This window comes from Phyllobates terribilis, unplaced genomic scaffold (genome assembly GCF_046119375.1).
Source record: "Phyllobates terribilis strain yellow unplaced genomic scaffold, ASM4611937v1 Scaffold_1__5_contigs__length_1240528914, whole genome shotgun sequence".
Classification (NCBI taxonomy): domain Eukaryota; kingdom Metazoa; phylum Chordata; class Amphibia; order Anura; family Dendrobatidae; genus Phyllobates; species Phyllobates terribilis.
The window spans coordinates 174,104,294-174,128,914 of NW_027362761.1; the positions used below are offsets into that span (position 1 = coordinate 174,104,294).

A 24,621-nucleotide genomic window follows, 5' to 3' on the forward strand; every position below is an offset into this window, starting at 1 on the left:
GATACGGTCCTGGCGCTTGCTGGTCTTTCTTGGGCACCCTGGAGCCTTTTTGACAACAATGGAAGCTCTCTCCTTGAAGTTCTTGATGATGCGATAGATTGTTGACTGAAGTGCAATCTTTGTAGCTGCGATACTCTTCCCTGTTAGGCCATTTTTGTGCAGTGCAATGATGGCTGCACGTGTTTCTTTAGAGATAACCATGGTTAACTGAAGAGAAACAATGATACCAAGATCCAGCCTCCTTTTAAAGTGTCCAGTGATGTCATTCTTACTTAATCATGACTGATTGATCGCCAGCCCTGTCCTCATCAACACCCACACCTGTGTTAATGGATCAATCACTAAAACGATGTTAGCTGCTCCTTTTAAGGCAGGACTGCAATGATGTTGAAATGTGTTTTGGGGGTTAAAGTTCATTTTCTGGGCAAATATTGACTTTGTAAGTACAGTAATTGCTGTTAAGCTGATCACTCTTTGACATTCAGGAGTATATGCAAATTGCCATTACAAAAAATGAAGCAGTAAACTTTGGAAAAATTACTATTTGTCTCATTCTCAATACTTTTGGCCATGACTGTACTGTGACGAAAAGAATGTTTAAAAATAAAAAATAAATCTATACTTACCTTCTGATGGCCCCTGGAGTCTTGCTTCTCTCCATTCTCCCTTGTCGGGAGATCGCGGTACACTGAAGGACCTGCCGACGTCAGCGTTGCGTGACCCGTCACATGACTATGACGTCAGCGCAGGTCCTTCAGTCCATCGCGATCTGCCGGCATGAGAGAGAGAGCACATCGGGGGCCGCCAGAAGGTAAATATAACATTTATTGTTTATTTTATTCTTTTTTTTACAGTTTCTATGGTACCCGGGTCCAGAGGAGAGTCTCCTGTCCTCTAGACCTGGATACCATCGGCTCATTGAAACGCATGGATTCCGCATCTACATATGCAGTGATGCTTAATCCATGCGTTCCAATGAAAGTCAATGGCGGCGAAAACGCAGCACTTCCGCAAAATAATTGGTAGTGCTGCTTTTTTTTCCGCAATGATATTCCGCAGCGGAAATTTCCGCAGCATGTGCATAGCACATGCGGATTATCATTGGGGAACATGGCAGACCTTCTACCAAGCGTTTTTTAAGCGTTTCTGCAGCGTTTTTGCCGCTGCGGAAATGCTTAAACGCATCATGGGCACACAGCCTTAATATTGAGCAGAATTAAGTATGCTGACATCCCCCTATATACAGTTTGAGCCCCCACATAGCTCCCTAGATACAGTATGAGCCCCCACATAGCTCCCTAGATACAGTATGAGCCCCCACATAGCTCCCTAGATACAGTATGAGCCCCCACATAGCTCCCTAGATACAGTATGAGCCCCCACATAGCTCCCTAGATACAGTATGAGCCCCCACATAGCTCCCTAGATACAGTATGAGCCCCCACATAGCTCCCTAGATACAGTATGAGCCCCCACATAGCTCCCTAGATACAGTATGAGATCCCGCATAGCCCCTAGATACAATATGAGCCCGCACATAGCCTCCAATATATAGTATGAGCCCCCACATAGCTCCCTATATACAGTATGAGCCCGTACATAGCTCCCTATATACAGTATGAGCCCCAAATAGCTCCCTATATACAGTATGAGCCCCCACATAGCTCCCTACATACAATATGAGCCCGTACATAGCTCCCTTCTCTGATCGATTGTCGGTTCCACAGCCAGCTCAGAGAATGGTCGAATGCAAAATGCAGCTACCTGGGAGACACCTCTGACCATCGCATGAGGTGGCCCAAAGGCACCCCCCTGACGGCTGTACCCAGGTCACATGCCCCCCCTGATTCCCCTAGGTATGGCCCTGTATAGTTTATATGACAATACATGACTGGTATCTATAGTATAATCAGGGATGTGTCCTTCTGCCAGAAGCCTCTATAGATTGTGCAAGCACAATACCTGTGCAGTCTGGCCACAGACAGAAAGACACATCCACATCCCAGACATGGATGTGGAGTGTGGCGCCGGAGATCGCGGTATGCATAAGCACTGAGCGCATACCGCGATCTCCAGCACCATAAACACATACGTGTTCGGTCCTGTCATCTCTGGAGAGGCCGGGGGAGGAGTGTGGCGCAGGCGCCGATTTCTGGCGCTATTTTAGTGAAGACAAATATGAACAGTGTCTTCGACAAAATGGACAGCGTGGTATGCGCATGCGCGTACTTTGGCGCCATTTTGTTGAATACACTCTGCACATTTGTATTCATTCAAATGAAACCAGATATCGCGCTATGGGGACATGTGGAGCATGGACCAGAGTGAGGGGGGAGCATATACCAGGATGGGGGGGGGAGCATATACCAGGATGGGGGGGGAGCATATACCAGGATGGGGGGAGCATATACCAGGATGGGGGGGAGCATGGACCAGGATGGGGGAGCATATACCAGGATGGGGGAGCATATACCAAAATGGGGAGAAGCATGGACCAGGGTGGGGGAGCATATATCATAATGGGGGGGAAGCATGGATCAGGATGGGGGAGCATACACCAGGATGGGGGACCAGGATGGGGGAGTATATACCAGGATGGGGGACCAGGATGGGGAAGCATATACCAGGATGGGGGAGCATATACCAGGATGGGAGACCAGGATGGGGAAGCATACACCAGGATGGCAGACCAGGATGGGGGAGCATATACCAGGATGGGGGAGAATATACCAAGATGGGGGACCAGGATGGGGAAGCATGGACCAGGATGGGGGAGCATATACCAGGATGGGGGACCAGGATGGGGAAGCATATACCAGGATGGGGGAGCATATACCAGGATGGGGGACCAGGATGGGGAAGCATATACCAGGATGGGGGAGCATGGACCAGGATGGGGGAGCAGGATGGGGAAGCATATACCAGGATGGGGGAGCATATACCAGGATGGGGGAGCAAGATGGGGAAGCATATACCAGGATGGGGGACCAGGATGGGGGAGCATATACCAGGATACGGGGCCAGGATGGGAGAGCATATACCAATAAAAAAAGCTTGCCACCCGGGCGTAGAACAGTTTCAATAGCTAGTATGATATACTGTGATACAGACATTAGATGTTATATGTTATACACATTGTTATATCCCATCTGATGTCTGTACCACAGTATACCATACAGTAATCAATATACTGGATGACATTTTTTGTACATGGGTATACACTGTACTGATCACACTTGGACCTGCCTACAGGACCTCACATATTATATATGGAGCAGTATAGTATGTGACGTCCTGTAGGTTCAGGGTTGATCAGTCAGTGTAGGATCCGCTCTGCTGATGTCTGTGGTCGCTCTGCAGGGGCTCAGTGTGATTTATTGCAGGACTCTGAATTTTCCTGCAGATCTGGTGACGATGGAGCCGATGACCCAGAGTGACCTGATCTGCAGCAAAGGTCAGACTCCGGCCATAAGTCATACAGGGCCCCAGCAGAACGGCCGCCGACCTGACACTAAGGGATCCGTGTGAACTCATCAGGAGGGGAGCAGAGTCCTGCAGCCACCACCTCACTCCAGACATCCTGCCCAGGGCCCGACCTCGACCTCTTATTTACCGCCATCCACTGATGCATGAGCTCCTCTCCGGCAGGATGAAGTGAAGAAGCTCCAGGCGCTGCTGTGTGACGTCAGTCCAGGAGACACAGCCACAGCGTGCAGGGGGTGTGTCTGTCTCCATAATGCGGCCGGCCGGCGTCTAATGGTAATGTGCGGTCCCTCTGCCCCTGCCTCTCCAGAAAACATTATAATGAGGGCGATCTGGCCATGGGCCCTGCCGGAGCCTCTGGCCCCGGGCGGTAGCCCAGATCGTCCTCATTATAATCCGCCTATGATCATAGATGTCATGGTACATAAAACTATGCTCCTAACCAGATACACATGTGATATTCCTGTGGGTATATTATTAGTAGGATTCAAATAAAGCTTCATGAACCGGTATCTGTAGTTTAGGTACAGTATAAGTTTAGGTACAAACTGCTATTGAGTGCTGCCTCTAGCCACAGGTTTTTTGTGGCATTGCATCTTCGCATCACTGTAGTAAATTGGGATGAGTTTCTACACCACACGCAACCTGTGAATAGGAGTGTCACAGTTTTTGGGAAAAAAGCTGCCATATTTTTTAAATTCTTGACAGCCCTTTTATATCTCCGGACCCAATGATTAAACTGAGATTATTTTTTAAACTCCAACTATTCAGCTAAATGCAAGTAGAAAGATCACATGGTATAATTAGAAATAAAATGCACAATTGGTTGCCCATCCCCCTATTATCTTTTTTTCCATTTTATTTCTTTTGTTTTCACCAGAAGGGCTTTCGAATGTCCTTCATTGTTAATCATTTACAAAGTCTTCTTGCAGAAAGCTGAACTGATCTGTTCAATCATGTGAAAACTGTCAGGTCAACCTGCACACTGCTCTGTATGTCACGCACACTTTCTGAACCAGTATTGGGGGAGGTGCGGGTGAGGGTAAAAAGAAATTTAAATACAAATAGAAGGCAGAATTGTTTTTATGCGTCTTTGGGTTAATTAACTCCTTCCCGACATGTGATATCTAATTCAGGAAGATGTTTGTACTTTTATGTTGTGCGGGTAAATGGTCGATTAGGTAAAGATGGCTACTATCCCTGACAAGAGGCCATTTTCCCTTATCACCTGTTGAGGCATCGGCAATAAATTCTGACCAGCAAATCGCACCACTTTTAACATTGAAATGCCTTATCCCTCTGCCAAACAGCATTTCTTCATGTTGGTGATCGTCAGCCCAATCACAGAGCTAGCAGCGGCTGTAGTGACACCTCCTCCCCTGCTGATTGTCATATGATTGGGTTTGTGTGGCCAACCAATCAAATCTCAGAGCCATGACAGATGCATAACTCCACTTCACTGTCACTGTAGGCAGGTATGGCATGCAGAGCGGTTACATTGCCTGTTTGCATGATCTGTCCTTGCTGTGACTTGTGGTACTACTAGTGTGCTGTGGTGTACAGCTGAAGACTGATTGCTTATTTTGTCCCTTTCCCCATTTCCCCACTCCTCCCATATGTGTGTGGCCTGCTGCTGCTTGGCACCCAACAACATTTGTGCCCAGTTTTTTTGAACAAGCCTTTCTTTCTATTAAATTTGCACTACACCATTGTGTGTCCTGCAAGCGCTGATCAATGATGTAAATCACTGATGGTCATCCATATTCATTTTTTGGAAAGGACTTTTATATCCACCACCTCTGTGAAGGCTGTACTCTGCTCAGTATTGCACTTCAGTGATCAGAGTCCCACTATTCAAGCCCCTCTCTGCTTGTACTGTCTGCAAAAAAAAAAAAAGAGGCCTTACTAGGTTGCTAACTGGGGAAACTAGAGCCAATGTAGCGACAACATGCTGCTGGTGGTCGAGTGTAAGAATAAAGGAAATGGGAGTACCTCCTACTAGGTACTTCTGCACAGACCCCCAGACCAGAAGGCATTTTGGGGTACAGTAAGGACATAGGAAGAGTTACTCTGACCAAATCCTCAAGGAATGCAGTGCCATGCGGAAAACAAAAGGGTGGTACTAAAAGCTGTCATCACACACATTACAGATGGCATTGTTTAATGCTTACGTGCCATCATAATGTGCAGGCCAGACTGGTACATTCCTTCAGTTTCAGGAGGTAGTAATCAAAGCCCTAATATTTGGAAATCTGGAAGGGGAGAGCCCCAGTACTTGTGGAACTGAAGATGGCCGTATTGTACCAGGCCAACATTTCCCTGGCGAGGTCTGCATAGGTCATGCAAAAAAGTGCAGTTTCTGCCCATTCTCTGCAAGCGCAATCATATATGTTGTTTTCAATGAAAACGGAATTACATTTTTAACCCCTTTCCGACATGATACGTACTAATACGTAGCTGCGCCCTGGGCCTTATGGACCAGATACGTATTAGTATGCATCGGTGATTCCGCACGCACACAGGCTGTGCTCAGGCATCCCGCGGTGTCTGTGGCCGGGTCCCACAGTTGTCATAATGACATCCGGGTCACCTGACACCAGGAAGATACTTTGATCATTCGCAGTACAGGATCACAGTATCTTCTCCCTCTGCAGCTGTGACAGCCTGTATAGCACAGGGATGCTGCTGCATTCCTGTGCTATACAGGATATCAGATGTAAAAAGTGAAAGTCCCATAGTGGGACAATGTGTAAAAGTTAAAAAAAAGAATCAGAAAGTGGAAAAAAAAAAAAAGTAAAAATATAAAATTAAAAAAATCACAAAAGAATAAAAATATATTGCGCCCGTCAATAAATAGTATTTTATAAAAAAAACAAAACTAAAAAACAATGAAAGTACACATATTTGTTATCGCTGCGTCTGGGATGACCTGATCTATAAAACTGTCCCGCTAGTTAACCCCTTTAGTGAACACGGTAAAAAAGAAATAAAAAAACGAGGCAAAAAACTATGCTTTTATCATCATACCGCCAAACAAAAAATGGAATAAAACGCTATCAAAAAGACGAATGTGAATAAAAATGGTACCGCTGAAAACGTCATCTTGTCCCGCAAAAAACAAGCCACCATACAGCTCCAACGGCCAAAAAATAAAAAAAGTTATAGCTCTCAGAATAAAGCGATGCAAAAAATATTTTTTTCTATAAAATAGTTTTTATTGTGTAAAAGCGCCAAAACATAAAAAAAACTATATAAATGTGGTAACGCTGTAAACGTACTGACCCGAAGAATAAAGCTGCCTTATCAATTTTACCACACGCAGAACAGCATAAAAAAAAAAACTATTCCTGAATTGTTGTTTTGTTTATTCTGCCTCCCAAAAATTGGAATAGAAAGCGATAAAAAAAGTCACATGCCTGAAAATGGTACCTTTAAAAATGCCAACTCGTCCCGCGAAAAACAAGCCGTCACATGACTGTCGGCCGAAATATGGAAAAATTATAGCTCTCAAAATAGTGTGATGCAAAAACTAGTCTTTGCAAAAAAAAAAGCGTCTTTTAGTGTGTGACAGCTGTCCATAATAAAAACCCGCTATAAATCTGGTATCGCTGTAATCACACCGACCCGAAGAATAAAGTCGTCTAATCACTTATATGGCACAAGGAAGGCCGCAAACTATAGAGTAGGGCGAGGCATGCGTGTGGCGATTGCTGAAGAGGCAATATAGGGACGATAGTTGAGACAGGGTGACGCTAGACCAGACTAGGAGGTCTCCACTTCCCCCTTTCCCTAGTGTCTGGGCTCTCTTTCCCCGCTGTGTTGCACTAGTCTTTCCTACATCTGGCGTGACACGCACATGGTCCCAGCGTAGAGGAGTGAATATCCCCGCAGCTCTCCTCGGCATCTGAGAACGCATGGCAGTGATGTCATGCCCTTCTCAGATGCTGACATGAGCTGCTGACAGACAGGACGCAACAATGGAGCAAAGGTGAGGAAGGAAGGGGAGTCTTAAGTGTTTATTTTTTTTCATGTGTGCAGTGATGGGGGGGCATGAATACCAGGATTGGGGATGAGGGGTGCCATATATACCAGGATTGGGGATGAGGGGTGCCATACATACCAGGATGGGGGCCGTTTTTACCTGGATAGGGAGCATGCATACCAGGATTGAGGATGAGGGGGCCATGCATACAAGGATGGGGGCCATGCATACAAGGATGGGGGCCTTTTTTACCTGGATGGGGAGCATGCATACCAGGATTGGGGATGAGGGGTGCCATACATTCCAGTATTGGGAATGAGGGGTGCCATACATTCCAGTATTGGGAATGAGGGGTGCCATACATTCCAGTATTGGGAATGAGGGGTGCCATACATTCCAGTATTGGGAATGAGGGGTGCCATACATTCCAGTATTGGGAATGAGGGGTGCCATACATTCCAGTATTGGGAATGAGGGGTGCCATACATTCCAGTATTGGGAATGAGGGGTGCCATACATTCCAGTATTGGGAATGAGGGGTGCCATACATTCCAGTATTGGGAATGAGGGGTGCCATACATTCCAGTATTGGGAATGAGGGGTGCCATGCATACAAGGATGGGGGCCTTTTTTACCTGGATGGGGAGCATGCATACCAGGATTGGGGATGAGGGGTGCCATACATTCCAGTATTGGGAATGAGGGGTGCCATACATTCCAGTATTGGGAATGAGGGGTGCCATACATTCCAGTATTGGGAATGAGGGGTGCCATACATTCCAGTATTGGGAATGAGGGGTGCCATACATTCCAGTATTGGGAATGAGGGGTGCCATACATTCCAGTATTGGGAATGAGGGGTGCCATACATTCCAGTATTGGGAATGAGGGGTGCCATACATTCCAGTATTGGGAATGAGGGGTGCCATACATACAAGGATTGGGAATGAGGGGTGCCATACATACCAGGATTGGGGATTAGGGGTGCCATACATACCAGGATTGGGGATGAGGGGTGCCATACATACCAGGATTGGGAATGAGGAGTGCCATACATACCAGGATTGAGGATGAAGGGGCCATGCATACCAGGATTGAGGATGAAGGGGCCATGCATACAAGGATTGAGGATGAGGGGGCCATGCACACAAGGATGGGGGCCATTCTTACCTGGATGGAGAGCATGCATACCAGAATTGAGGATGAGTGGACCATGCATACCAGGATTAGGGATGAGGGGTGCCATACATACAGGATTGGGCTGAGGGAGCCATGCATACATCTACTTCAGTAGGCCAGAGGAGCAGCATACAGAGAGATTTCCACAAGATCTGCCATGGGAAATTCACTTTTTGAATTGGCGAACGTCTCTGTAATCTTCTAAAAATTTTTTTTTTTTTTCTGTAATGCCATTTACTAATCTATTAATTATGACAACTTTGTTGTTTATCATGTAAATAGACATGGGTAATTTGAGTTAGTTTTTATTATGTAGAGCACACTTTTCTAGCTTCCGAAACTTATTTGTTTCGGAACTCGGGCTGCTACTTTGGACATAAAATAATTTTCCCTTTTTTTTTCTATTTTCCATTTTCTATTTTCCAAAATTCTGTCTTCAATATGGGGATGGGAGTTTACGGTGTTTCTTTATAAAGGTCATATTTTTTTTTTTTTCTCACGACATCCTGTTTATTTTCAGATAAATGGTATTTTAACAGAGAACATGTCTTTGAGTGAGGCCCAGGCATTGATAGAAAAATCAAGAGGGAAGCTGCAGCTTGTCGTCCTAAGGGACAAACGTCAGACTCTGATAAACTTGCCTTATGTGGAAGACAGTGATTCCGAAATGGAAGGTGAAGTGATGTTTTGTAATTATGTTTAAACAATATTTCAGTTTTATCAAAATGTGTTTACATCTGTTTCTATTCTAGGGGCATCTACACAGGCTGAACGCAGTCATTAAGACATGCGCGACAATCAGCGGTTATTTAATAGTTTGTTTAGAGAGGCCAACTGCATCTACATGTACACAGAACAATTGTTAACATGATATGCTATGCGAGCAGAACTATCATTCTTCTCGACAGCACGTACTGTTTACACCGGACGACGTGCTGCCGGTGAAAAATAATTTTTGAGCAAGGTTAAAAAATTATTTCATCTGACGAACGAGCAGTTAACTGTGTTTCACCATCCTATAATTGGGAAATTAGTGTTCTTGGGAACGCTCCTTCCCTATTATCGGCCATTGTAAATGCACCCTTAGTTAATGCACTAATGGCATTTGCTTTCTACATTTTGGCAGCACTTCTTTGTATGTTATGACTGTCATGTTTTCCCAAATCTAAGACAAAAACCACCCAGAGCTAACTAGAATCTCCGGACATGTCCTTCAACCAGTTTTGACCTTGTACATAAAGATGTTCATGTTTATACTTGTTAGAAAAAGTATGGCTTGTATTAGTACATTTTTCTATGTATCCAACTTCTGAACTTTTAGTTTTTACTGACCAGTCTGTACATTTTTTCTAGTAAACTGTGTTGGCCAAACCTTATTTCCTAGAGTAGTTATTTTCTTGGCCAGTCACAATTACTGTGCTGAATTATTAAACTTTATAACTTGATATAGCTATACTAACATTATATCTTTACTTTTAGATGATCCACCATATACAAACAAGAGAAAAAATCCAAGATCTAAAGAGCAGTGAACAAAACAAAGGTTTGTTTCATGAATTTTGTTGTATTTTTACATAATAAACTAGAGTTGAATTAGTTAACCTTAAAACCTCTGGTTGTCACCAGAACAGCTCCTGTACTTATTTAAAATCAAATCACTTGCTTCCAATCCCCAACAATCAAGTGTTTTTTCTATCACCAACATGTGGATTTTAATTGTTTGACACATATATGGAATAAAAATTTGAATATTTTATCTATTTTTTTTTCTCTGGGCGTGATGAACTTTAATTTACTTGGACTAAATTTATAGTCCTGTTTCTTTTTATTGTTTTGTTTGTTCTTTCTGCTATGTAAATATTTCCCAAAATGGTACCAATAAAAAATGTCAACTCTCCACACAAAAATACAAGCCCTCACAGAGCGCCATTGACTAAAAAATGATGGGTCTCTTAAATATACAAATGTATTTATTTTTAGCTTGCATAAAAAAATTCTATACATGTTTTGTGCAATCTAACTGACAAGGAGAATCATACTGTCAGGTCATTCTTACCATACTGAATGCCTTAAAAATTAAATTCAAAATTGGAACTTTTTTTTTCAAGTACATTGAATGGGTTAATTCAAAACTGCAAATCTTTCTGCAAAAAAAGAAGCCATCATACTACTACTACTACTATGGTGACGCATAAATCAAATTATGGATTTTGGAAGAACAAAAATCTAAAAAAGCAAAGTTCAAAAAAAAATAAAAATCGCCATGTCTGAAAGGGGTTAAAAATGCTCCTTTGCCATTGCATAGCATAATTGTTTCCTGTTCTGTTGATTTTTCCCTCATCTATGATGAGTGAAATGCCGATCACGACTGAGCAGTGTAACAGTCCAATTTACGCTGAAGATAGTTCTTAAGGACATTGGCTGTATTTTTTTGGTCGTTTTGCTACAGAATAAATTTGGAGCCAATTAGATCTCTCCATGATGGTATTGCATAATGATTAAGTATCTGCCTGTATTTCTCAGAAGTGAGGTCACAATTAATCCTGCCCAAATCCCTAACTCCATTTGCTGAAATGCCACTCCAAACTTACAAGGAACCTTCACCATGCTTCACTGTTTCCTACAGACAATCACTATTGTACTGCTCTTCAGCCATCCAGCAAACAAACTTCCTTGTGTTACAGCTAAATGTGTTAACCCCTTTCTGACGTATGACCTAATAGTACGTCTTGGTGACCTGGGCCGATTGGACCAATGACGTACTGTTAGGTCATATGGCAATCGCGCCCGCACACAAGTGGTGCGGCGTGATCGCCGCCGGATGTCTGCTGATAGTCACAGCTGACACCCGATACTATGTGCAGGGATCGGTCCCGCACCGCTCCCGGCACATTAACCCCCTCAATGCTGCGATCGAAGTCGATCGCAGCATTGCGGTGGCAAGGGGAGGTGATCGAAATACTCACCTCCTCTTCCGGCCTCCAGCGCTGTATGCCGCGGCTTCCCGGATGTTGTCATGACGACCCGATGTCGTCATGACAACATCCGGGTCACCAGACAGCAGGAAGATTCTTTGGTCATGCGCAGTGCATGACCAAACTATCTTCTCCCTGTGCAGCACTGACAGCCTGCATAGCACAGGAATGGTGCTGCATTCCTGTGCTATACAGGCGATCAGAATAAAAAAAAGTGAAAGTCTCAGAGTGGGACACAGAATAAAAGTCCAATAAGTGTCAAAAAATGAAAAAAAAAAAAAAATTTAAAAATATTAAAAAAATAAAAAAAATAATCCACCAAAAATAAAAATATAATGTACCCATCAATAAATATTATTATGAAAAAAAAACAATGAAAGTCCACATATATGGTATCGCCGCGTCCAGAACGACCTGACTAGTGTTGAGCGAGTATGTTCTGTTCCGAGTATGCTCAGGCGAGCTCCGAGTATTTATAGCTGCTCGGTGTTATGTTTGAATCGCTCCTGTGTGCATGATTTGTAACTGTTTGAAAGCTTTATTACATGTGAGGAATGTGTAAGAAGCAGACATTCCTCACATGTATTAAAACTGTCAAACAGTCGCAAATCATGCACACGGGAGCGATTCAAACACATCACCGAGCAGCTGTACTCGGAGCTCGGCCCAAGCATACTCAGCGAAAGGGTTAACAGAACATACTCGCTCAACACTAGACCTATAAAACTGTCCCCATAGTTAACCCCTTTAGTGAACACGGTAAAAAAAAATGAAGCAAAAAACAATGCTTTATCATACCGCCAAAGAAAAAATGGAATAACACGCGATCAACAAGACGAATATAAATAAAAATGGTACCGCTGAAAACATCATCTTGTCCCGCAAAAAACAAGCCGTCATACAGCTCCATCAGCCGAAAAATAAAAGTTATAGCTTTCAGAATAAAGCGATGCAAAAAAATTTTTTTTTCTATAAGCTTTTATTGTGTAAAAGCGCCAAAACATAGAAAAACAATATAAATGTGGTACCGCTGTAAACTTACTGACCCGAAGAATAACGCTGCCTTATCAATTTTACCACACGCGGAACAGAATTAAAAAAAAAAACATTAAAAAAATTCTAGAATTGCTGGTTTTTATTTATTCTGCTTCCCAAAAATAGGAATAGAAAAAATGTCAAGTGCCTGAAAATGGCACCAATAAAAACGTCAAGTCATCCCGCAAAAAACAAGTCGTCACATGACTCTGTCTGCCAAAATATGGAAAAATTAAAGCTCTCTAAATATGGCGATGCAAAAACTAGATTTTGCAAAACAATGCGTCTTTTAGTGTGTGACAGCGGTCAATCATAAAAACCCAATATGATTCTGGTATTGCTGTAATCGCACCGACCCGAAGAATAAAGTCGTCTAATCACTTATACCGCACGAGGAACAGCATACAAAATAAACTCTAGGGTTAGGGTTGTGATGGGGTTGGGATTTTTTTCAAAAGTAAAAAAAAAAAAAATGACGATATGGCGACTAGTGTTGAGAGCAAGTGCTCGCTACTTGAATTTGCATCGGGTGCTCAGGAATGCACTGAGTATCGCGGGTGCTCAAGTGACATGCTCGAGTCTCTGCCCCATATGCTTCGTGGCCAAAAAAACCTTGCGGGGATTGCCTGCCATGCACGAGCGATGCCCGCATGTTTTTTTTGGGGTGTTTAATAACCATGAAACATGCTGGCGGGGACTCGAGCATGTCACTCGAGCACCCGTGATACATGGTGTATACCCATGTACCTGATGCAAACTCAAGTAGCGAGCACTTGCGCTCAAGACTAATGACTAATGACAACTTATTCAATATGATGACCTAATGTTATCAAATTCTGTGTCGTACCTCTGGATTCAAAATGTTCACTATACCCCTTGATAAAATCCTCAGGGAACTTATCTAGATGTGTGGTGAGCACCCTGAACCCCCAAGTGCTTTGCAGAAGTTTATAACATGGAGCCGTGAAAATAAAAAAATCTAACTTTTTCCACAAAAATAATGTTTTAGCCTCAATTTTTTTATTTTCACAAGGGTAAGAGGAGAAAATGGACCCCAAAACCTGTTGTGCAATTTCTCCTGAGTACGCCAATACCCCATATGTGGGGAAAATACAGTGTCTGGGCGCACGGCAGAGTTCAGAAGGTAAGGAGCATTGTGTGACTTTTTCAACGCAAAATTGGCTGGAATTGAGAGCGGACGCCATGTCGCGTTTGGAGAGCCCCTGTTGTGCCTAAACAGTGGAAATTCCCCCACAAGTGACCCCATTTTGGAAACTACACACCTCAAGGGGTCTAGTTTCCAAAATGGTGTCAATTGTCTGGTTTTTCCACTGTTTAGGCACATCAGGGGCACATCCGATAAGTATTCAAGCAAATTTTACAATCAAAAAGTCAAATGGCGCTCCTTCCCTTCCGAACCCTGCTGTGTGCCCAAACAGTGGTTTTCCCCCACATATGGGGTATCTGCCTACTCAGGAGAAATTGTGCAACAAACTGCATGGTGCAATTTCTTCTGTTACCCTTATGAAAATGCAAAATTGGGGGCTGAAAAACATTTTTGTGGGAAAAATGTGAAAATTTTATTTTCACGGCTCAATGTTCTAAACTTCTGTGAAGCACCTGGGGGTTCAAGGTGCTCACCACACATCTAGATAAGTTCCTTGAGGGGTCAAGTTTCCAAAATGGTGTCACTTGTGGGGGTTTTCCACTGTTTAGGCACATCAGGGGCTCTCCAAACGCAACATGGCGTCCGCTAATTATTCAAGCAAATTTTACATTCAAAAAGTGAAATGGCGCTCCTTCTCTTCCGAGCTCTGCCATGCGCCCAAAAGTGACTTCAAATGTGATGTGGTCCCTAAAAAAATGGTTATGTAAATTTTGTTGTAAAAATGAGAAATCGCTGGTCATCTTTTAACCCTTATAGCTCCCTAATAAAAAAAAATGTTGGTTCCAAAATTGTGCTGATGTAAAGTAGACATGTGGGAAATGTTATTTATTAACTATTTTGTGTGACATACAGTACAGGCCAAAAGTTTGGACACGCCTCATTTAAAGATTTTTCTGTATTTTCATGACTTTGAAAATTGTACATTCACACTGAAGGCATAAAAACTATGAATTAACACATGTGGAATTATATACTCAACAAAAAAGTGTGAAACAACTGAAAATATGTCTTATATTCTAGGTTCTTCAAAGTAGCCACCTTTTGCTTTGATGACTGCTTTGCACACTCTTGGCATTCTCTTAATAAGCTTCCAGAGGTAGTCACCGGAAATGGTTTTCACTTCACAGGTGTGCCCTGTCAGGTTTAATAAGTGGGATTTCTTGCCTTATAAATGGGGTTGGGACCATCAGTTGTGTTGTGCAGAAGTCAGGTGGATACACAGCTGATAGTCCTACTGAATAGACTGTTAGAATTTGTATTATGGCAAGAAAAAAGCAGCTAAGTAAAGAAAAACGAGTGGCCATCATTATTTTAAGAAATGAAGGTCAGTCCGTCCGAAAAATTGGGAAAACTCAGTGTCCCCAAGTGCAGTTGCAAAAACCATCAAGCGCTACAAAGAAATTGGCTCACCTAAGGACCGACCAAGGAAAGGAAGACCAAGAGTCACCTCTGCTTCTGAGGATCAGTTTATCCGAGTCACCAGCCTCAGAAATCGCAGGTTAACAGCAGCTCAGATTAGAGACCAGGTCAATGCCACACAGAGTTCTAGCAGCATACACATCTCTTCAACAACTGTTAAGAGGAGACTTTGTGCAGCAGGCCTTCATGGTAAAATAGCTGCTAGGAAACCACTGCTAAGGACAGGCAACAAGCAGAAGAGACTTGTTTGGGCTAAAGAACACAAGGAATGGATATTAGACCAGTGGAAATCTGTGCTTTGGTCTGATGAGTCCAAATTTGAGATCTTTGGTTCCAACCACCGTGTCTTTGCGCGACGCAGAAAAGGTGAACGGATGGACTCTACATGCCTGGTTTCCACCGTGAAGCATGGAGCAGGAGGTGGATGGTGTGGGGGTGCTTTGCTGGTGACACTGTTGGGGATTTATTCAAAATTGAAGGCAAACTGAACCAGCATGGCTACCACAGCATCTTGCAGCTGCATGTTATTCCATTCGGTTTGCGTTTAGTTGGACCATCATTTATTTTTCAACAGGACAATGACCCCAAACACACCTCCAGGCTGTGTAAGGGCTATTTGACGAAGAAGGAGAGTGATGGGGTGCTACGCCAGATGACCTGGCCTCCACAGTCACCAGACCTGAACCCAATCGAGATGGTTTGGGGTGAGCTGGACCGCAGAGTGAAGGCAAAAGGGCCAACAAGTGCTAAGCATCTCTGGGAACTCCTTCAAGATTGTTGGAAGACCATTTCCGGTGACTACCTCTTGAAGCTCATCAAGAGAATGCCAAGAGTGTGCAAAGCAGTCATCAAAGCAAAAGGTGGCTACTTTGAAGAACCTAGAATATAAGACATTTTCAGTTGTTTCACACTTTTTTGTTAAGTATATAATTCCACATGTGTTAATTCATAGTTTTGATGCCTTCAGTGTGAATGTACAATTTTCATAGTCATGAAAATACAGAAAAATCTTTAAATGAGAAGGTGTGTCCAAACTTTTGGTCTGTACTGTATCTCTCTGATTTAAGGGCATAAAAATTAAAATTTTGAAAATTGCAAAATTTTCAAAATTTTCACCAAATTTCCATTTTCTCCAATAACCCCACGACAGCACCAAAGGAGGATGTCACCCCACCCTAATAGGGACAGGAAACACAAAGAGGTTAAATAGCCCCTCCCACATCCTCCCTCCAGTGTTTTTCCTGTCCCTATTGGGATGTAGAGGTCATCCGGGGTGCTCTGTGCCGGCGGCAGACACCTGACATACCTGTTTAAGCCGGGCAGCTGGGACCGGGCAGTTTTCTCCCCCTTCCCTGATGCTGCTCCCGTCTCCTCTGGGACTCGGGACTCCTGTCCCCACCGTGTCCGCCCCTGCGGGTAAGGTCCGGTGGGTGTCGGGCTGGAGGCCTCCTCGAGCTCTCCAGCCCTGCTCCTCTCCCCCCTCTAAGCGGCCTCCGGCGGTCTCCGTAGTGGAGCTCCACGTGTGGAATCCCAGAAGTGACACGGGCCTCCAGGAAGCGGCCGGAAAGTTGCATGGGACACCGGAAATGGGTCCCTGACGTCACTTCCGGTCTGTTCAAAAAAAAAAGAGAGAGAGAGGAAAAGAGGGAATAAATGAATAACCCCGCAGGTGATCGCAGGTGTTCCTGCTTCACCAAATTGGACCCAGGGGGAGGAGCTACACCACCCCCCTCCCCAGGGAAGGGGAAGAGCGCTGAGTCCAGTCGCCTATATAACAGCCCTGGACTGAAGACAGCTAAGGTAGGACCTAATCCATTTGTTTGCTACATTGGATGTCAGAAGTCTATCTTTGCCATGTCTGCGGAGCCCAGCGCGATTCCAGTCCCAGTAAGTCTGGCACTGGGGGTCCTTTCCTAGGTGCAGGTTAGAATTAATATTTAATTACCCTTCTCCCTCTTTTTTAGGGGGACAAGGATCCTGCACCAGGAAATAAATCTAGCCGGAAGTGTGCTATATGTTCAAAAAAACGGTCTTCTTCCAGCAAAAAATATTTATGCCAGAAATGCACAGAAAAGATTGAGGGAAGAGCAGCCGACCCTTATGGACGAAATCAAAGGGCTAGTCCGGCAAGAGATTCAGTCTTCATTGGCCTCCTTTTCCCGACCCACTTCTGATTCGCCTCCAAAGGCAAAAAAGAGGAAAATTTCCCTGGAAGAAAGAGGAGACTCGGACTCCCAGGACGAGACATTCCTTCCAGAAGACCCTATAGAGAAAGGTGAACTTAGTTCAGCAGAGGAAGGTCCGGAAAATAAAAAATATTATTTTTCAATGGAATTTATGGAAGACCTCCTCTCAGCAGTAAGAAGAACGATGGAAGTGGAAGAAGAGAAGCCCACTAGATCAATACAGGAAGAGATGTTCGGTGGTCTCCGTTCAAAGAAAAGGATGGTGTTACCGATACATAAAAACATTCAGGATCTAATCCTGGACGAATGGGAAAACCCTGAAAGACGGCTGAATACACCAGCGGAAATGAAAAATAGGTTTCCCGTAGATGAAGAAACCGCAAAATGTTGGACCGAGATACCTAAGGTCGACATTCAAGTGGCAAGAGTAGCTAAAAAAACAGTATTGCCATTCGAAGATTCCTCCCAACTAAAAGATCCTCTGGACCGTAAGATGGACAGCCTTCTCAAGAAATCCTGGGAAACATCAGCAGTCCTTATGAACACAAATGTAGTCTCCACATGTGTTGCACGGTCCATGTCAAGATGGCTCAACCAGCTTGAAGAACACCTGGCTATGGTCACATCCAGAGAGGAGATACAAGCTTCCCTACCTTTACTGCAGAAAGCCACCGACTTCCTGGCGGATGCTTCAGCAGAATCCGTGAGGGTAACCGCCAGGGCAGCAGCCCTATCAAACTCCACAAGGCGAGCACTATGACTGAAATCGTGGAGCGGTGATGTGGCCTCTAAAATAAAACTTTGTTCTATTCCCTTCAAGGGAGAATATATGTTTGGCCAGGCCCTTGACGACCTCCTGGAAAAGGCGGCTGACAAAAAGAAATCCTTGCCTGAACCCAGACACTATAAGAAGACCCCCTTTCGCCCCCCTCGGGAACAGAATCCCCAATACAGGGGGAAGGGCAAGTCCGGTCGATGGAGCTACCCCAAAGGGGGTAAAGATAGGAATATTTTTTCCCCAAAAGGACAACGACAACAGAAGCGGTGACGCCTGTGCGGTGGGGGGACGAATCATGAAATACCTTCCCCAATGGCAAAAGATCTGCTCCAGTCAATGGGTCTTAAATGTAATTCAAGAAGGGGTAAAGATCGAATTCTCTTCATATCCTCCCAAAAAAGTAAGGATAACTCATCTAACCTCTCCAAGATTAAAAACCATTCTGATGTCCGGCCTAAAAGACCTACTATCCTTGGGGGCTATTTCACCAGTTCCAAAAACAGAAAGATACACAGCCTGTTTATGATAAAGAAACCAAACGGCACATACAGAATAATAATAAATCTGAAACCCTTAAACCAGTACATTGTCTACCGAAGATTCAAGATGGAATCCATCAAATCAGCAGTTCCCTTAATAGGGCAGGGGTATGTGATGGCAATCATAGACTTACAGGACGCATACTATCACGTCCCTATACATCCAATATACCGAAAATTTCTAAGGTTTGCAGTGGTTCAAGAGGATCAGACGTTACACTTCCAATTCAACGTATTGCCGTTCGGGATATCTTCAGCACCAAGAATATTCACCAAAATTATGTCAGAAGTAGTGGCTTCAATCAGGAAAGAGAAAATCTACATCATTCCCTACCTCGACGACTTCTTACTAGTAAGTCCCTCGGTAGATCCTGACCACCCTAGGGTGGTTGATAAATCATCAAAAGTCAGACCTGGTCCCTGCCACAGAAAAAACGTTCCTGGGGGTTCTACTAGATTCCGCCAGACAAACCTCCTTCCTACCAAAGGACAAACAGATACTCTTGAGATCCAAGATATCGAATCTAAAGACCCTGAACAGAGTGTCCCTAAAGTCTGCCATGTCAACCCTCGGCTCAATGACAGCCTGCATTCAATCTGTAGCCTGGGCTCAGGCTCACACCAGAGTTTTGCAGACTCACATTCTTGCACAGTGGGACGGATCCCCAAACTCACTAGACAGGAAGATCATGATCCCTCATTATGTGAAAACATCCCTATCATGGTGGCTAAACCCAAGGAACCTAAGAATAGGGGTTCCATGGTCTCAATTCCCTCTGGTAACAGTCACGGTAGATGCCAGCAAAACAGGATGGGGAGCCGTTGTTGCTCAAACCCCCTTCCAAGGGGTCTGGACAAAAGAAACCAGCAAGAAATCCTCCAACTTCCGCGAATTAAAGGCAGTGGAGGAAGCACTCAAGATATCGGCTCCAATCATTACGGGCAAACACGTAAAAGTCTACTCGGACAACATGACTACCGTAGCTCATCTATCTCATCAAGGGAGCACAAGGTGCGAGAATCTAAAGAGTATCTCGGCAAGAATATTTTTCTGGGCAGAAGGACATCTTCGTTCCTTATCGGGGTTGCACATAAAAGGCTCAGACAACACCCAAGCCGACTTTCTGAGCAGAAGGAATATCCATCCGGGAGAATGGGAGCTGGACTCAGACATTTTCCACATGCTGACCAAACGATGGGGTCGTCCGGAGGTGGACCTCTTTGCAAGACGCCAGAACACCAAGGCAGAAAAATACTTCTCCCTAGATCCAGACGACGTATGCCTGGGGATAGATGCATTCGCTCACCCATGGCGTTTCCATCTGGCTTACGCCTTTCCCCCAATTCCATTGCTACCCAGAACCTTACAGAAAGTAAGGACTGAGGAGGTCCAGATAATCTTGATAGCCCCGCTTTGGCCCAAAAGAAGTTGGTTCTGTGCACTAAACAATTTAAGCATAGAGGGACCCCTCATTCTACCAGCAATCAAGAACCTTCTCCATCAGGGTCCAATACTCCATCCAGACCCAGAGAACCTCCATCTAGCAGCCTGGCTTCTGAAATCACAATCCTAAAGGCTAGAGGGCTCTCAGACCGAGTAATTCATACCCTACAAAAAAGTAGGAAGCAAATCACAAACTCCATATACAGCAAGATATGGAAGACCTTCCTAGCATGGTATAAACCAAACGTACCAGATCTTCGGCATCCTGACATGACCCAGATCTTGGATTTTCTACAAGAAGGGCTGGAGAAGGGTCTTAGACCCAGCACCCTCAAAGTTCAGATTGCGGCACTGAGTATCTACTTCGACCAGAGCCTTGCCGAACACCGATGGGTAAAAAGGTTCATGACAGCAGCTACTCGTCTGCGTCCCAGAATAATTAACCACGTTCCCTCCTGGGATCTTAATATTGTCCTTAAAGGTCTGACACTACCACCATTTGAACCTTTGGCCTCAATAGAGCTGGATAAATTAGCTTGGAAAACAACATTTCTAATAGCAATTACCACTGCTAGAAGAGTAGGAGAAATCCAAGCCTTCTCAGTGAATGACCCTTATCTGAGAATCCTGGATGATAGGATTATTCTACAATTGGACCCATCTTTCTTACCAAAGGTAGTCTCAGACTTTCATAGGTCTCAGGAGATAATTCTGCCTTCCTTCTGTCAAGACCCAAAAAATAAAAGAGAAGAAGAATACCATACTTTGGATGTAAGACTGGTTGTTCTTCACTACCTCCAGAGGACAGAGGCCTGGAGAAAAAATCAGAATCTCTTTATTCAGCCATTTGGTCAGAACAGAGGGAAAAAGGTCTCAAAGGTTACCATCGCTACTTGGATCAAGAAAGCAATTGTGGAATCATATCAGATCCAAAATCTCTCACCACCAGAGAAACTGAAAGCACACTCTACAAGAGCCATGTCCGTCTCCTGGGCAGAAAAGGCTAGCGCTTCCCTCGAGCAGATATGCAGAGCAGCTACATGGTCCTCTGTCCATACCTTCACCAAGCATTACAAACTAAACTTAATGTCCATTAAAGACTTGGCCTTTGGGCGGAAAGTGCTTCAGGCCATTGTCCCTCCCTAAACATGAGTCTTTGGTACTCCTCCTTTGGTGCTGTCGTGGGGTTATTGGAGAAAATAGAATTAGACTTACCGGTAATTCGGTTTCTAATAACCACCACGACAGCACTGGTAATTCCCTCCCAGGCTTGGTTAGCCAATCATTTAATTTGAATAAATATAATTTGAAGCATCCATACTTGTGTGGTCCTTTATAAAAACACTGGAGGGAGGATGTGGGAGGGGCTATTTAACCTATTTGTGTTTCCTGTCCCTATTAGGGTGGGGTGACATCCTCCTTTGGTGCTGTCGTGGTGGTTATTAGAAACCGAATTACCGGTAAGTCTAATTCTATTTTTTTCACAAATAAACGCAAGTGATATCGAAGAAATTTTACCACTATCATGAAGTACAATATGTCATGAAAAAACAGTCTCAGAATCAGCGGGATCCGTTGAAGCGTTCAAGAGTAATTACCTCATAAAGTGACAGTGGTCAGAATTGTAAAAATTGGCCTGGTCATTAACGTGCAAACCCCCCTCAGGGGTAAAGGGGTTAAACTTAGACTCAGTCTAAAGCACCTGGTGCATCTTTCTGCACCCCAGTTTGTATGTTTTTGTGCACAGTTTAGTTTCTTGGCTTTTTCCATCTGGAAGGTATGTTTTTTGACCGCAATTCTTCCCTGAAGACCACTTCTGACCAGACTTCTCTGAACAATAGATGGGTGCATCTGGTTCCCACCGTTTGCTGCCAGCACTGTTGGACATCTTTCAATTTTGAAGGGAAATAAGCACGATGTGTCTTTCATGTGCTGTACAAAGTTTCCTTGGCAGGCCACAGTGGCTATTGCCCTCAATGTTGCACATTTCTTGGTGTCCTCAATGCTGAGAAATACAGGTACATAATTGTACATTATGCAATACCATCAGGGAAGCATCTGATTGGATTTAAATTTATTCTGCAGCAGAACAATGGCCCCATACATATAGACAGTCATTAAGAACTATCTTCAATGTAAAGAACAAGGCATCCTGGAAGTGATTTTATATGGCCCCAACAGACCCCTGATCTCAACATCCAGTCTGTCTGAGATTATCTGAAGAGAAAGAATGAAACACCTCTTTATAGGCCGTCCGTTGAACCATCTGATATTATTTGTCACTAAGTGGCAGGATTGCTTTCTAATTACTGATAGATTTCAGCTGGTGTCAGGACTTTCTATGGCCTTTTGTACCTCTCTTTCTTCATGTGTTAAATACTTTTTCAGCAGCAGATGGAAGGAAGGGAGACACAGTCATTACTAGTGGGTAGGCGGAGCCCACATAGGATAGAACACCTCAGATTAAAAAAGAGTGTTGTCCGGCCCCTCCAGCTTGGGCTCCTCCTACTCCAGCTCTCCAGTCTAAAATTTGAGGTCACAGAGGATGGTCGCTGCTGGAAGCAGCTCCTCAGAAAATTTTTTTTTTATTATTTTTATCGGACAGAGACTTGGACCCCCGTGGTCTTGAGGTCTCAGGGGTCTCAGCGCTGCTGGACCCCCACCCCTCCCTTGGCGGATCTGCATTACCCTTTGAGAGAGGTCCCTGCAGAACCCTGCCGGCCCCGGGGGATGAGGGATGCTTCCCTGGCGGGGACGCAAACCGCGCATCTGGGGTCACTGCGTTCTCCGCCCTGGGGGGAAGCTTGGGCACAGCGCCACAAATCCCTGGGGGTCCCTGTGGCGCTCAGCTGGGTGAGTACTCAGCATGTTAATGTGTTTTGAGTGCTTCAGCGGCTGCTGCGGCAGCCGCTGCTACATGTTTTCAGGTGGTGACTTGTGTTTTTTTGTCCGCAGGTGGAGGCCTGCAGGACATGGAAGCGGGGCAGGAGCGGAGAGCGGAGGAGTCGCGCGCGCTTTTTTTGAAGCCGGCGGGGGGCGTGGCTTCGCGCCTTCCCGGTCTTTCGCGGGCAGGAAGCTCTCTGAGCGCGCGCTTTCTCCTGCCCCTCCTCTTCCGGTTTCTCTCTCCTCACAGTGCGGCGGCCATTACTGAGGCCTCCATCGGGCTCCTCACTCTCCTCTCCTCCCGATAGACCGAAGGAACACTGCACCGCGGCCAGCTGGGTGAGTCGCTTCTGCCTGTCAGGGCAGAAGCTTAACCCCTCACCCCCTCAGCGCAGGGCACCTTTCTGAGGCACAATAAGGTGACAGACTGTGCTGTCCTGCAGCTATTACCTCATATAGAGGTCTCTTTTTTTGTCTGGGGCTCGCACATCCTTTTCATTTCACAGAGGTTGTGGGGAGTCTGCGACATTAACCCCTTATTAGGCGGTTATCCCTTAATTGGGGGTCAGCTGGGGTAGCTCTCTTTTTAAGAGCTTTAACCCTTCAGCTTTCTTTTAAGAAACCACACTGTCCTACTTACTGACAGGTTTATCCTGCCATACACTGTGTGAGGGCATGTCAGATCAGGGTCCAGGAGGTGTGGACCGTCTCCCAGGTCCGCTACAGGATCAGTCTCGCGTGTCTGACACGCAGGAGTCCTCGACGGCGTCAAGCGCAGCGGTCGGGGGTTTCGGTGATGGGGCAGTGGTCATCTATTGATGGCCTGTCTGACCTTCTAGGTTATTGGGTGTCAGCTAGATCCTCTCATGGCAGGAAGCGCCACAGGCCGGTACTGCCCTCCCCGCGCAGCGACTCGGAGATCTCTGTTATGGAGGGTTCCCCTTCAAGCTCAGATGGGGAGATGTCCGATTCGGATAAGGAGGATCGGCAGGGGCACTCTGCCTCTTTTTTAGGCCGTGCAGAGGCTTTTATTGGAGCCATGAGGGAGGCGTTACAGTTTCCGGAGGAGGTAACTAGACGTCCTGGTAAGTCGGCCCGGATGTTTCAGGAGTCGCATAGGTCGCGCTTGGCATTACCATCTCTGGATGAGCTTAATGGGGCAGTGGAGAAGGAACGCCTGTGTCCAGATAAACGTTTTCAGGGGACACGGTTTTTTGAGGCACTGTATCCGTGTTCCACGGAGTTGATTGATAATTGGATTCCTTCTCCTGAAGTGGATGTCCCTTTATCCCAACTTAGCAAATCCTCATTACTGCCTGTTAAAGGGAAGGCGAGTCTGCAGGATCCGCTGGACAGAAAAACGGAGATGGCGGCGAAATCCATCTACGAGGCCGCGGGTCATGGATTCAGAGCGGTGCTAGGATCCATGTGTGCTTGTAAAGCTTCCCTAAGCTGGTTGGACCGTCTACGGACGGCGTGGCAGGATGGATCCCCGCTATCCGAGGTAGATGGGCTTTTCAAGTTGTTGGAGGATGCGGCCCGATATGGCA

General features: G+C 45.0%; 1 protein-coding gene across 1 annotated transcript in view; it reads left to right on the forward strand.

Moving 5' to 3' along the window:
* LOC141249762 (tight junction protein 2-like) overlaps positions 1-24,621 on the forward strand; it is a 75,064-nt gene that overhangs the window by 45,878 nt on the left and 4,565 nt on the right. Inside the window, exons 8-9 of the mRNA XM_073669802.1 lie at positions 9,165-9,318; positions 10,124-10,187. Of these exons, the coding sequence (XP_073525903.1) occupies positions 9,165-9,318; positions 10,124-10,176 (207 nt within the window). The 3' untranslated portion in view covers positions 10,177-10,187. The remainder of the gene's footprint in view (positions 1-9,164; positions 9,319-10,123; positions 10,188-24,621) is intronic.